This window comes from Myotis brandtii, unplaced genomic scaffold, assembly GCF_000412655.1.
Source record: "Myotis brandtii unplaced genomic scaffold, ASM41265v1 scaffold179, whole genome shotgun sequence".
NCBI lineage: Eukaryota > Metazoa > Chordata > Mammalia > Chiroptera > Vespertilionidae > Myotis > Myotis brandtii.
Genome location: NW_005356635.1, coordinates 4,584,416 through 4,599,388, shown reverse-complemented (window position 1 = coordinate 4,599,388; position 14,973 = coordinate 4,584,416). Strand labels below are relative to the sequence as shown.

At 35.7% G+C, this 14,973-nt stretch overlaps 1 protein-coding gene across 1 annotated transcript in view; it reads left to right on the top strand.

Moving 5' to 3' along the window:
- Window positions 1–13,824, top strand: part of TSC22D2 (TSC22 domain family, member 2) — a 53,922-nt gene extending 40,098 nt beyond the window's left edge. The window contains exons 4-5 of the mRNA XM_014537467.1: window positions 10,775–10,826; window positions 12,258–13,824. Of these exons, the coding sequence (XP_014392953.1) occupies window positions 10,775–10,826; window positions 12,258–12,518 (313 nt within the window). The 3' untranslated portion in view covers window positions 12,519–13,824. The remainder of the gene's footprint in view (window positions 1–10,774; window positions 10,827–12,257) is intronic.
- Window positions 13,825–14,973: the final 1,149 nt, after the last annotated feature.

The window sequence follows — 14,973 nt, the reverse complement described above, 5'->3', positions numbered from 1 at the left end:
ATATTAAAAAGTCCTTTCCCTGGAAGGTCTTTTCTAAATCTTTATTCTTTCCCTAACACTGCTGAAGTAATTTGAATTCCTATTTAGGTTTTTAATGTCTTAATTTATATTAAGAATTTTTATTGAATTTTTTCATTTTTTCCTACTTAAATTTTGTATTTTCTAGGAAAGATGGTTTCTAATATCAGTATTGAAAAATGTAGCTCTTGCCCTGTTATGTGTGGCTCAGTTGGTTGGGTGTCATCCCAAAAGGTTGCTGGTTAGATTCCTGGTGAGGGCACATACCCAGGTTGTGGGCTCGATCCCCAGTAGGGAGTGTGCAGGAGGCAGCAGTTGATAGACTGATTGATGTGTTGCTCTCACATCGATGTTTCTCTCTTAAAAAATAAAAGTATCTTTAAAAGGAAAACATAGATCTTTTACTATATTAAGGTATACTTTAATTGCTAAATTCTGATGTTTATAGGAGTTAGGTGCCATCAACTTCTATCCCAAAAGACTAAAGGAATATTTTTAAAATATCTAGAATGAATATATGGAACTATATCCACTTCATTCCTTTTCATTATAACTAGGTTATTCAGATTTTAGTTCAGTATTCTGAGCTAGACATCAACTGGCAAAATTGGAAATCCTTTCTAATCCTTCTCCCCTTTTTTTACTCATAGGTACCAGTATACATCTCAGTCTAGATAATTATCAGTCATATACTATTTTCCCAGTCTCCAGGAAATAATTTAAAGTAGCCAGAACTATAGTGTCAAATTTTTAATTTGAACTTAAGCCTCTTAGCATGTATCCTTCATTCCCTAGTAATGAATTGTGCTATCATCAAATTATCTATTGCTGCGGTTATGTAAACAGTACAATGAAATCTCTGTCGAGAGAGCCTGATCTAAATGTAAGCATTCCAACATTGAGGAAATGCCACCCTCCTCCCACCCCTTTCTCACACCCTTTCTTATTTCATTCTGACTCAGAGGAAGGAAATAAATTTTTCATCCGGTCAAACCTTGCTTAATGTTAGTCTAATAAGAAATAACTAGCTAGTGTATATGTTCATTTATCTTAAGTAGATATGATTTTATGTTCTTATACCATTTAAGTATTTAACTTGAAATAATATATTAGTTAAACTTTATTAATTTATTTGAAATATTTGAGTTGTAATGCTAAAATTGCTATGTGTATTTCACTTTTGTGTCAGTTTCTAGTTTTTCCAGACTAAATTTTTATATCTCTCATCTTGAATGTTTTAATAGAATTTTAGTTCAGTTTGTTTTTTAATTGTTTACTTAGAGTGTCTCTACAAGAAAAAGCTATAATTATATCAGAATTTTACTACCAAATATTAAAATAATTTCCCCCAAAGATCATAACTTAGAAATGTAAAGAGATTTGGAAAAAGAAGGTAAAGTTAGGCCCTAGCTGGTTTGGCTCAGTGAATAGAGTGTCAGCCCACTGACTAAAGAGTTCTGGGTTTGATTCTGGTCGAAGCCACATGCCTCAGTTGCAAGCTCCTCAATCCCCAGCCTTGGTCAGGCTAAGAGCAGGAGACAACCAATCAATGTGTCTCTCACATCTATGTTTCTCTGTCTGTGTCTCTCCCCCTCCCTTCCACTCTCTCTAAAAGTCAATAGAAAAATATCCTTGGATGAGGATTAACAACAAAACACACACACACACACACACACACACACACACACAGAAGGTAAAGTTAATATTAATCTTATCTACATCTTCTTTGAAATGCATTTTTAATGTAACATTTTTATTATGTAAGTTTTATGTAGCCTGTTGTATTATAGATATTTATTATAAACTTATACTGTTTACTTACCAGAATCACTATAAACAGAAATAACTATACTGGGAATTATGAACATTATTTACAACATTTTTAAAAATATATATTTTTTTATTTTTTTTTACAGAGAGGAAGGGAGAGGGATAGAGAGTTAGAAACATCAATGAGAGAGTTTTATCAGCTGCCTCCTACACACTCCCTACTGGGGATGTGCCCGCAACCAAGGTATACCCTTGACCGGAATTGAACCTGGGACCCTTGAGTCCGCAGGCTGACGCTCTATCCACTGAGCCAAACCGTTAGGGCTACACCATATTTTTAAGTGACTATAATTCACCCTAAGCCAAGAAAATAAATTTTACAAATCACAAATTTAATTTAACATTTATTATTGTTTCTTATGTTGACCATAGTACTTTATCTTCTAGAATGAAACATTTCCTAAAGAAAGTGGAGTTGTTGGCTCCTCTTCCCTCCTTTCCCCTTTTCCTGTTTGCCATTTGTTCATGTCTTGAGTTCACACTGTACAGGATAATAACTCCATGAGTCATTTTCATTTTGGAATATTTTTCATTATTCTCCAAAATTCAATGAAAATAGTCTTACTTCTGTCCTTGTCCCCTATCTGCCTGCCTTCCCAAACATATAACCACTTTCATAAAGTGTATGTGTGTATCCTTGCCATTTCTTTATGCATATACAACAAATACAGTATACAATATTATCTCCCCCTTTGACAAATGCTAATATACACACATCTGTATCTTTACTTTTAAAGATCTCCAAGGCACACTGTTTCCATTTCATTACACAGAAAAGCATTTTTGTGGGTGTTTGTTTTTTTATAAATGGATAGTATTCAGTTGAATGGACGCTCTACCATGATTTCTTTAACCAGTTCCCTATTAATAGAGCATTGCTGTTATAAACAGTGATGTAATGAGTAGCCTTTTAAATACATTATCTCCTGTGTATGTATAAATATTTATAGGATAAACCCAGATGTAGGATTGCTGGCTCAAAAAGTAAATAAAAGTGTGTGTGTGTGTGTGTGTGTGTGTGTGTGTGTGTGTGTGTAAAATTAAATAAAGCCAAATTGCTCTCTATACAGGTTATAACACTTGCAACAGTGCTGCATGAGAAGGCCCATTTTCCTATAGCCTCACTAGCAGTGTATTAAATTTTAATATGTTTGCCAATCTGGGTAGGCAAATGGTATTACATTATAGTTTTACTCTTTATTTTTATTATGAATGGAATGGTGAGTATTATTTCATGCCATTTCTTGTGAACTGTACATATGAATTCTACCCATTTTTCTCATAGATTTATAGAAGTATTTTATATTTTAGGGAAATTATTGAAGTTTTTTATTTTGAGACATAATGAGAAAGGTCTCTCCTACTCCAAAGTATTAAAGACTTTTCCCTACATGGGCTTTTTTCTTTTTCTTTTAATATATATGTATTGACTTCAGAGAGAGGATGGTAGAGGGAGAGAGAGTTAGAAACATCAATGATGAGAGAGAATCATTGGTCAGTTGCCTCCTGCGCGCCCCGTACTGGAGATTGAGACCACAACCCAGGCATGTGCCCTTAACTGGAATTGAACCCTTCAGTCCACAGGCCAAGGCTCTATCCACTGAGCCAAACTAGCCAGGGCATTAATGGGCTTTTTTCTTGTTCTTGTTGTTGTTAATCCTCACCTGAGGATATTTTTCCATTGATTTTTAGGGAGAGTTGGAAGAGAGAGGGAAAGACAGAGAAACATAGATGTGAGAGAAACACGTCGATTGGTTGCCTCCTGCATGAACCAGGGCCCAGGGCCCTTGACTGGAATCTAACCTGGGACCCTTTGGTCCACAGGCCGATGCTCTATCCATTGAGCCAACCGGCTAGGGCCATAAATGGGCTTTTTAAAAGGTCGTTAATATAGAGAATACAAAGGGACCCTGAGGTAGGAGAGGGACTTTATTGGTTGTATACCCTTCCTGTGTATACTCTTTGAATTATTTTTTTACCATGTGCATGTATCTTTTTTTAACTCTTATTTTGAAATAATTATAAATTATAATTATAGAGTCATAAGAAGTTGCAAAATAAAAGTACAGGGAGGTCTCATATATCCCTTCACCGAGTCCCCCCAGTGATGATGTCTTACATGACCAAAATATATCATCCAAAGCCAAAAAATTGATGTGGATCCCTTTTTCCTCTCTAAGCATTCTTTTCTGGCAGGATTTTGACCTAAAATTAATTAGATGAATATAAAAATACGTTGAGGTATTGGTGAACAAGGTTTTTGTAGAACTGTCCAAAATAAAAATAAGTATCAATCAATCTTTATATAAATATTTACCTGAGTTTTTAATAGTTCCTTGGTAAAAGCTTTTTTCACACCATTGTAAGACTGGTTACTGGAGAAAATAATAGTCTTTAGTTTTGTGAGTATCCATTTTACCTGCTATGTTTAGCATGAATAATAGCCTTCATCATTCACAAAAATCACTCAATTTATGTTACCAATCATAAAAATCTCCCTGGGGCATTTTTGTGAGTTTTTAAAATCATGAAATGTAGCAGTAGGTGATTCCTGAGCCTGGCCTCCAAGAATGATTGTAGCTTCTACTTGAAAATTTATAATGAATCATTTTTACCTGGTTTGGGTGAAGCTTGACCATAAGTATATCAGATTTGCCAGTTCAATGAAAGAAGTTCTTAATACAAAAGATTTGATTTTATAATTTGGGAAATTTCTATAGTGGATTTTGTGATTGTGGAAGTCAGAAGCGTCTTTGGGTAAAGCAAGGTAATTTTTTCTGCAGTATTCTGCATATAGACATATATTTTGAAGATATCTTCAGCTTTCTAACAAACCAGAAGAACATTAGTTCTTAGCGACTAGGTAAACTATACTGGCTGTCGAAAGATCACTGAGCAAGTGCCTTTTCCAAGAAGTTACCTCCCTTGTTCTCAGAGCAGAACCTCTTCTAGGAATGTGCTAGATAAGATAAATGGCAGTTATGAACAGTTTTAGTCTATGGATCCATGCTATGGTTTCACAACTAGCATGCGGTGCTTAGTCAAAGCACTGTTCATACACAATTCTTTATTTCAGGTCATTGTAGATACTTGCTTTCTTTCCCAGTCTTACTGTTATGGTAGAAAAAGCCTGTGTTTTGACATTAGTTAGGTCTAGGTTTGAATCCTATCCCTAGCATTGTGTCTTTGAGTAAACTACTTGACCTCCGTTTTCTCAACTATAAAATGAGAATGTTGCTCATGTTTGTAAGAAGGACTCACTAAAGTGATGTGTGCCTGCTATAAAGTAGGCAGTCATTTAAGTGTTCTTTTTCTCTACCTTATTGCTTTGTTAATTAGCTTCTGTGTTCAGGGAAGAATAGAAGAAAGACAAAGTAGTCAAAATGTAAAAGAAGAAATTTGCAGTATTTTTAAACAAGTAGCCATGATGTCTTTGTTCACATTAATAAAGAAAAAAAGTGGGTTCCTCATAGTTGTTTTGTTTTGAATTTTTCTGTGTGGTTTTTTTAATGTTTATTTTTTTTTATGTGAGATCAAATTAACATGACTCTCTGGTTTTACTTTTTAGAAAGGAAAGAATGGAGATGGTTTGTACAAAGTTGTTGAGCTGACAGTATGAATGAAGCAGTTAGTCCTATTAAGAAGGATGGCCCTAGCCAGTTTGGCTTAGTGGATAGAGCCTCAGCATGCACACTGAAGGGTCCCGGGTTTTCCGGTCAAGGGCATGTATCTAGGTTGCAGGCGTCCGGCCCTGGTCAGGGGCATGCGGAAGGCAACCAATCAGTGTGTTTTTGTCTCTCCCTCCCCTTTCCACTCTTTCTAAAAAGCAATGGAAAAAATATCCTCGGGTGAGGATTAAAAAAAAATATGAAAATAGGGGAACTTGTGAAGCTGGAGGTTTATATCTGGCCTCCTCTTCTCAGTGAAGTTGCAAGTGATCTGTTGTGGTAAAAGTAAGGCAGCTTGGGGAAAAAAGCTGTGGTCAGGAGCCAGTTGGGATGAATTAAAACATGAACAGCAGTATGGAAAGCCAAGCTATCTTGCAGTAGTATTGATTCTTTTGAGTTTTACTTCTCCTTTGAATGTGATTGTAATTAACTTTTTTAAAACACTAAATTCAAGCTCATTTGATTCTTTGGGGGCTGCATTTCCAGTAAATAAAAGTCCATTATACAAAAAATAGCATTCTTATTTCCCCCCCCCCACACACACACAATTCTATATTTCTGTCCATTTTCTCCATAGCCACTATTTTTTTATATGTTTTTTATTGATTTCAGCATGAGAGAGGAAGGGAGAGGGATATCCTATCTAATAAAGCGGGAATATGCTAATTGACCCTCACGCCGTCGCAGAGATGGCGGTGCCCATGGCCAATAAGGAGGGAATATGCTAATTGACTGCCCTGCCCTCAAAGATGGCAGCACCCACAGCCACAAGATGATGGCGCCCAGTCCCCTCAGCCCCACTGGAGCGGCAGGCACGCAGCAAGGCCGGGCCTGCCCCCAGGCCCGGCCTTGCCGCGCACCTGCCTCTGGAGTCCCTCAGTCCCCTCAGCCCCCAGCTGCCCAGGGCCAGCCTAAGGCACAGGCAAGCCTTGAATGGCGGCTGCCCAGCTACCCAGTGCCACCCGAGGCTCAGGTAACCAGGGCCGGCCGAGGCTTGTGCTGCCGGCCATGGCAGCAGCAGAGGTGTGATGGGGACATCGCCTTCCCCTGATCGCCGGGTCGCCTCCCGCCCCTGAGGGCTCCCAGACTGAGAGAGGGGGCAGGCCGAGCTGAGAGACCCCCCCCCCCACTCCAGTGCATGAATTTTCATGCACCGGGCCTCTAGTAGAGATAGAAACATGGATGAGAAACATCTATTGGCTGCCTCCTGCACGCCCCCTAGCGGGGATTGAGCCAGCAACCAGGCATGTGCCCCCACCAGCATTCAATTAAGGGACCTCTTGGTTCATGGGTCAACGCTCAACCACCGAACCACACTGACCAGGTTCCATACCCACAGTTTTTAATTCACCTAGTAAATGCTAATCGAGGTATGATTTTATTCTAAAAGAGTGACCCATAGTAAACAGGAAGCTTCTTTTAAAAGAAAAATTATCCCTTGCCTTTATATAGCACTTAAAGTTTACAAGAATAGTTATAAAGTCTTAAGGAAGCCTTCCCTTAAGGAGTTTAAGTTCAGAAACTAGTTAACCATCAAGTTATAGTGTAGTGAGTGCAACAAGAAAAAAATAAAATAAGTATAATATTTAGTGTTAGGTCAAAGAAGTAAGTGAAGGAAGATTATTCATCATTCTGCTTCAGTTGATCTTAGAGAACATGAAGCTCAAACCACTGTGTTGGCTTTGAACACAATAGAAAACTTGTTGCCCTCATTGAAACAATATTCTTAAACCACTTTCTGGGATCTTAGAATACCCTCTTATCTGCTTATTTAAGACTACCTATCATAATAGTATCTTTATTGTAAATCAGGCTATTTAAAGCAGGGGTTCTCAAACTTTAGTTTTTATCAGAATCACCTGGAGGAATGATTAGACTTCCTGGGTCCTGCCTCAAGAGTATCTAATTCAGTTGGTCTGGGATAGACCCAAATATTTACATTTCCAAGGTCCAGGTAATACTGATGCTGCTGGTCCAGGAACCGTACTTTGACTGATTTAGTCAAACTCAAAAAATTTTAATGGCTCTCTAGTATGAGTCAGTAATTGTTTCAAGTCAAATTACTATCATATTGACTCTTTCAGCATGCATTTGAGCTTCTATGTGCCAAGCACTGTGCTCACTCTTCCCACAGGTGAAGAAGATAAGCAACATCCCTCCACGAGCACAGTTAACAGTGGTAGTATTGTTTAAGCCCACTTCATTGTCACAGGAATTTATGAATTAGGGCATGTAATCCCTTATTTTAGATGGAAAAAAAATATGGTCTAGAAAGGTTTAATAATTTCCCAGAATTCACAGAGTGAGTAAAGACTTGTGGACCACAGGAGGGATGGAGTAATGAGTTCTACCTTAGGAAATCAAAAGGCAGCACAGAAAAGATGGCACTGGAGCATCTAAAGCAGGGGTGGGGAACGTATAAGGCCTGAGAAATCATTTGGACTGGCCCTGCCAAGGCATTAGGGGTGAGGTAATTAAATGTTTGACTAAATATAGCAGGCTAACTTTGAAGTTGATAATTTTGTGTATGGCCCTTGAATGATGTTATAAATATCGAAATGGCCCTTGTTAGGAAAAAGGTTCCCCACCCCTGAAAGGAACAAGTGAAAGAGAACCAGGTGAATTAGAACTGGCAGCATTTCCAGTTGAGGGAGCAGTTTCTGCAAAGGCATGGAAACCTGAGAGAATATGTGTTCCACAGACCAAAAATAGTTATGTAAGACCATAACACAATAGGCCAGATGGAGTATGAGAGGAAAGGAGACTATAGAAGGCAGGGTTCAAGGTCATGAAGAGTTTTGTTTATCGGGCTAAGAAGTTTTTAAAATAGAATTAGGTTTTATTATTATTATTCTTACCACTTTCATCTCGGTAAGCCAGTGGCTCTCAAAGTGCATGTGATATGGTCTGTCCGGCAGCAGGGGCATCACCTGGACACTTGTTAGAAATGAAAATCCTGGGCCCCATCCAAATCTGTATCAGAAACTAAGGTGGAGCTCAGCAATCTGGATTTTAACAAGACCACCAGATGATTCTGCTGCTAAAGTTTGAAAACCACTGCAGTAGATTCTAGAATTCACAAGTAACAGCCTTCAAAATAGCTAAAGGTCACTATAGTGATAGTAGTTGTATCTGTGACTGATTTAATTCTTATTAAAGTACAATGCTTAACAAAATTGAAATATTAATAACTTTTAAGGGACACACATTTTCAGCATGATTTATTTATGTTTAAAAACCTGTTCCTCTGTATCTGTTAAAAGAGGGCTGAGCCAGGACTAGAGTTTACTAAATCAGCAAAGAATAGCATGCTAATTATTGTTCCTTAACTAAAGGAATGATTTGGAAACTTACTGATTTTAATTTAAGAAAGAGAAGCAATGAACCCTTTTTTTGAGGGTTTGAGCTTTTTTGTTTTGGTTTTGTTAATATATAAAATTGAAGTTAAAAATTAGCATTTAAGGTGTATTAATTAAGACATGTGTTGAAAGAATTGAATGTATTTAAGTCATGAAATGACTAAAACTAATTCAGTTTTCCCTTGACATAGAAATAAAAAATATAGAAAGTATAATCTAAGATTCTCAGGCAAACTTTAAATGTCTCTCACTATCTTTTTTACCAAGTTGTGGCCAATATAAATATTTATTAATTATATATCTATAGATAGATAGATGGATACCACTTTGGGTATACAGAAGCCTTTTTTCATCTTAGAAAAAAATAGCAGCAAAAGGTGAAGTAGTATGCTGCAATTAATGTGGTTAATGCTCAGATAAAAAAGCTTAGTGTTTTCCATGTTTTGATTCAGAGTTTTGAATCTCACCAGGCTAAGAAGTTTTTAAAATAGAATTAGGTTTTATTATTCCTAGTGAGGAACTGACACCAATCCCTTCATTTTACAGATGAGGAAACTGAGGTGTAGGGAAGTTAAATATTGATTTGGTAGTGGTCATGTGGGTAGTGAGTAGCAGAACCAGGATTATGACCAGATCTACTTGGATTATAATGTAAAAGGCACTACTACATCAGACATATTTCTGAGCCCCAGTTTGTTATAACATTGAGGGTCCTAATCATCTAAAGCAGTGGTTCTCAACCTTCCCAATGCCACGACCCTTTAATACAGTTCCTCATGTTGTGGTGACCCCCAGTTTCATTGTTACAAATTGAACATAATTAAAACAGTGATTAATCACAAAAACAATATATAATTATATACGTGTTTTCCGATGGTCTTAGGCGACCCCTGTGAAAGGGTCGTTCGACCCCCAAAGGGGTCTCGACCCACAGGTTGAGAACCGCTGATCTAAAGTATAGTAGTCTTAAGATATGTTACCATTTAGATTTTCTTGGGTGGGGTATACTTTATAAAGAATATTTAGTGAGGTTTTATATAAAAGTTGTTTAAAGGTCTTTTTTTGTATTGATACAGTGGGCTAAAATATCATGTCTGTCTTTATAAGAAAACCTAATCACTGTTCTTCAAAATTTACAAAAACACCAAAGAAAGGATATAGATCCTCACTACTGCCAAAGATGAGTTATTCAGCCTTCTTTGTCACTGTCATACATGCTGATATTTGAACTTGAGATGTACTTACCTGCTAGACTACTTCCAATTATTTCCAGAAAAAACTAGTCCAAACCACATACCTTAGTAGGTGATTTTGCCAGCTAATAACCTGCAATCAAAGCTTGTAGATCTGCCAGAATGTTGAGTTCCTTGTTAATCAACACTGCAAGTACTGTTTGCCCTAAAGCCCTTTGAATCATTTCTATAAGTCAGTTTAAAAAAATTTTAAACCAGATGTTCAAATATCAAATATATAGAAGAAAAGTCATCATCTGATGTTTAATGCAATAGGCAACTACTGGGATTTCCACCTGAAAGGCAATTTAAGATATATACTTGGTAAATGAAGTTTAAGAGGTGTGGAGAGGGTACAATTCATTCAAAATTTATCTTTGTAAATTCACTGAATTGAGAACTGAATAAAATTGGGAGTTACTTTTAAAGTAGCATATATTGTCATAGGCAAATTAGAAAAGTTGGAACTACAAAGGATTTTTAGAAGTCATCTATTTGCTGAGATCCTCATTTTCAAAATGAGAGCTCTGAGTACTGAAATTTGAGAATAGACTTAAATTACTATTTTTTATTTTAAGTAAAATACAGATAGATTTTTTATTTTAAGAGGTGGAAGGGAAATTGCATTTTTTAGAATAATTTAATGAAATATTGTAATTTTTTCCAGTGCATCTGGGGCAGGTGGTGTAGCCATTGACAACAAAATAGAACAAGCAATGGTAAGTAGAAGTTTATAGTCCTCTCATTTTATAGATTGTTGGTTCTATTGAAGCACTTGGTTATCAAGTCTAAAAAACAAACACCTAATTTATTTAAACCAAGATGACCAAAGTATATTTTTTTTATAATGAGATTTAGTTGAAGTTGTTAGAATATTGAAAATTTTTAGCCTAAAAATACCAATGAAGTAAATATTTTCCCCATTTCAACATCTCACATTTCATGCATTACCATTGATAAAAGACCATCTTGGGGGGTATACATAATCAAAATGCATTATGTTTCCCCAAAATATTTCAGCACAAAATTAGTTTAGAGACAAAAGAGCATTAAAATGAAAACTTCAGCTGGAAAGTTTTGTCATCCTTTGGTCATTTACAGGCATTGTTTGTACTCTTAATACAGCGGTTCTCAACCTGTGGGTCGCGACCCCTTTGGGGGTCAAACGACCCTTTCACAGGGGTCGCCTAAGACCATCGGAAAACACATATATAATTACATATTGTTTTTGTGATTAGTCACTATGCTTTAATTACGTTCAATTTGTAACAATGAAATTGGGGGTCACCACAACATGAGGAACTGTATTAAAGGGTCGCGGCATTAGGAAGGTTGAGAACCACTGTCTTAATAAATAGACTTGTTTCTATTGATTCTGGTTCTGATTTCTATTACTATTAAAATTTTTTGTTTCCTTAAAGATAGTCTGTTTATATTATGTAAAATATTCTTACATATTTTAAATAAAGCTAAAATAAGGACCATTAGTCTCAAACTTTTTTCAAAAACAAGGTTTTAAAGTTGGAAATTGCAGACCACCTTATCTCTTAAAGTAGTACTATATAACCAGTTTAATAACAGTTTAATATCCTTTGTTCTCTTAGCCCAGTGGTCAGCAAACTCATTAGTCAACAGAGCCAAATATCAACAGTACAACGATTGAAATTTCTTTTGAGAGCCAAATTTTTTAAACTTAAACTATATAGGTAGGTACACTGTTATTAACTTAATTAGGGTACTCCTAAGGCTTAGGAAGAGCCACACTCAAGGGGCCAAAGAGCCACATGTGGCTCGCGAGCCGCAGTTTGCTGACCACTGTTAGCCCAACATCTAAGCATGTGGTTTTCAAACTTTTTTGTTGTTGTTGTTAATTCTAAGCTTATAATTGACAATTTAAGGAGCTAGTATCTTTGGAAATCTCTCCAAACTTTGGGGAAAAAATCCTGGGCTTGCTGCCCTACTTGGAAACTGGGTTTTTTCTACCCCATCTTCCTTAGGGCCAGTCATGATATAGTAGAAACATTAAAAACAAGAGCAGAAAAACTAATATAAAAACAACTTACATTTATAAGGCACCAGGTAGGCTAGAACCAAATAGCAACACCTTTTCCTTTCTCTCTTTTTGACATTCCTAATTTTGTTTTTCACAGGATCTGGTGAAAAGCCATTTGATGTATGCAGTAAGAGAAGAAGTGGAAGTTCTAAAGGAACAAATAAAAGAATTAGTTGAAAGAAACTCTTTACTTGAACGAGAAAATGCACTGTTAAAGTCTCTTTCAAACAATGATCAATTATCCCAACTCCCAGCCCAACAGGCCAATCCTGGTAGCACTTCTCAACAGCAAGCAGTGATAGCACAGCCTCCGCAGCCAACGCAACCTCCACAGCAGCCGAATGTCTCCTCAGCATAAAGCTTTCTTGCCTCATTAAGAAAAAAAACTGAAAGCAATCTATCCTGTGTGCCACTGGTGTTCTTTCCACTTTATATGAAAGCAAGTAGCCATGCTTCGGTTATGTGTTTGGCCTTTTCAGTATTAGACAATCATTCTACAAGAGCTTTTCCTCTCTTTGAGATGTCATGCAGTGCTGTTGATGTCCAGTTTTATGTCATCAATACACAAGGAGAATAATAGATGGGGTTTATTAAAGCAAGCAAAGTCTGCATTTTACCTGGTGCGTATGAGGTCCTTTAAGAGCTTTAGTGGCTCTTCCATGTGTCTGTCATCCATGGATTTACCCTGAGCCTTCCTATCATATTATAAATAACAGTTCATCTAAAGAGCCACTTTTCTTTCAGTATCAGTAACATTTGCCTACATAAGTTTTCATTTATTTGTGTTTTATTTATTACAGGGCTGCTATTTTCATAATGTACATGAACAATGTCACAGAACTTTTTTAATTTTTGAATAATTATAAGTATCAGTAAAGGAATTGAAAGACAGGATTGCATTTAACAGATTAAACGTTTAGGCAATAATTGAACAAAAGAATCCTGGCATATTTCTAACACTAATGGCAATTTACCTTCGGTATTTATTTTTAGTAGTAAAGACTCAGCTTGAATGTAAATTTTGTATAGTGTAAGTATGAAGAACATAGTGCAACTGTACAGGTAGTAACCAATTATTGTGATATAATAAATAATTGGGCTATTTTGATGAAGAAAACTTTGTTCATTTGTTTCTACTTTCTAATAGAGAAATTGCCACGATTCCTCTGCTTTTCAACATTTCGTATGACTTTTTTGGGGCGGGGGGTGGGAAAAAAAAGCTGTGAAATTGTTCAACCTACTTTGTAACCAAAGAAGCAAAGCTGTGTAATGGAGTTTTGGGGCGGGGGGGTTTGTTTTTGTTTTTTTTTTTATAATGCACATTCTTTATGTATTTTTATTTAGTGTTTTCTTGGTCACAATTTTCTTTGCTGTCTAGCATGATCTGCATGACCTATACTCTTTGAACCACTTTCGTACCTCATGTTTTTATTCAGCACTCTTATTGTAATATGTACTAGTCTGTGAACAATGTCAAATAAAAAAGAAAGAACAGGTAGTATGGTGGAGCTGAGCTAGTGTATTATACACTAGTTGTAAAGAAAAAAAAAATGAAGTGAGCCATCTTTTGTTCATTTAAAATGGTGTTTTGAATTTCGTATGCAGAAGACGTTTTGTTACATTGCAGATTTTAATGTATTTAATAAATGCAACATGCAGATAAAGTGCAGTGTATACTGAGTATTTAAATTAAAATGTACATTTCATAAATACAGTTTCAAGAGAAAACATCATTTTGTGTATACTAACACATTAAGTGTATGTCAGAAATTGATGTATAAATATATATTTTAACACATTTTCTGAAATTAAACTGCAGTTTTGTTGAAATATTTGGCTCTATATGTGTTCAAAATTTAATTTGATTCAATTTGTATTTTCACAGTTCAAAATATTCCTTAAATGAAAATCTATGTTATTAATGACTTCATGATAGTTTTTAAGTTTTCAAAGTAAAATAGTTTAAAGAATGCAAGAATGTTAGCAATATTTGTACTTAATATTCATATTATGTCAATGACTTTAAGTAGGAAATCCTTGTCTACCAAAACATTTACTTGAATTCAGAAAGGTGCCTATAAAAATTAACATGCTTTGTATCTATAGCCAGCTAGCTAATCAGGAGTTAATGTTCTTTATCTATTCAAAATAAAAATTTAATCAGATTAGCCACAAACTAAATGCATAAAATTGGGTATACATTGGTTACCAAATATTTTATATTCTAGTTGTGTTGCAGGATATATTCAGTATAAACAAATTTTAAAGTTAATGGATAACATTATAACTAAAGGAACTAAGTACACAGGCTTGAAAAAGCAGCCTTGAAGATGTGAGTGGAATAAGGTGAGATAGAAAGTGGAACTTCCATGTTGGAATGTTAACCAAAAGGCTCACTAGTTGTGCCCCTCAAGTGCAAACAGTGTGATATTTAATACTGGTGGAGGAAAACTAGTATTAGAAAGGAAGGAATTTGTGAAAATATAGCTTTTGATTCAGGGGATAGAAAAACACTTTATAAACATAAAAGTAATAGTCACAAAGGAAATGATTAATGTTTAAAATGGTAATTAGAAGCAATTATTACCACTTTTACATTTTTAAAAATAACAATAGAAAAGAAACAAATATGGATAGTTCGCAGAAGAAATGGCAGTTTCTAGTAACCTAAGACATGCAAATTAATATTTAGCAAATTGTTAGAAAGCAGGACCCATTGTAGAAAGACAAATTTTCCTGTGTACTTGTAGAAAGTAATTTGGCAACATGTATCAAGAGTCTTAAATATTAATACACTTTTCAGTTTAATGACA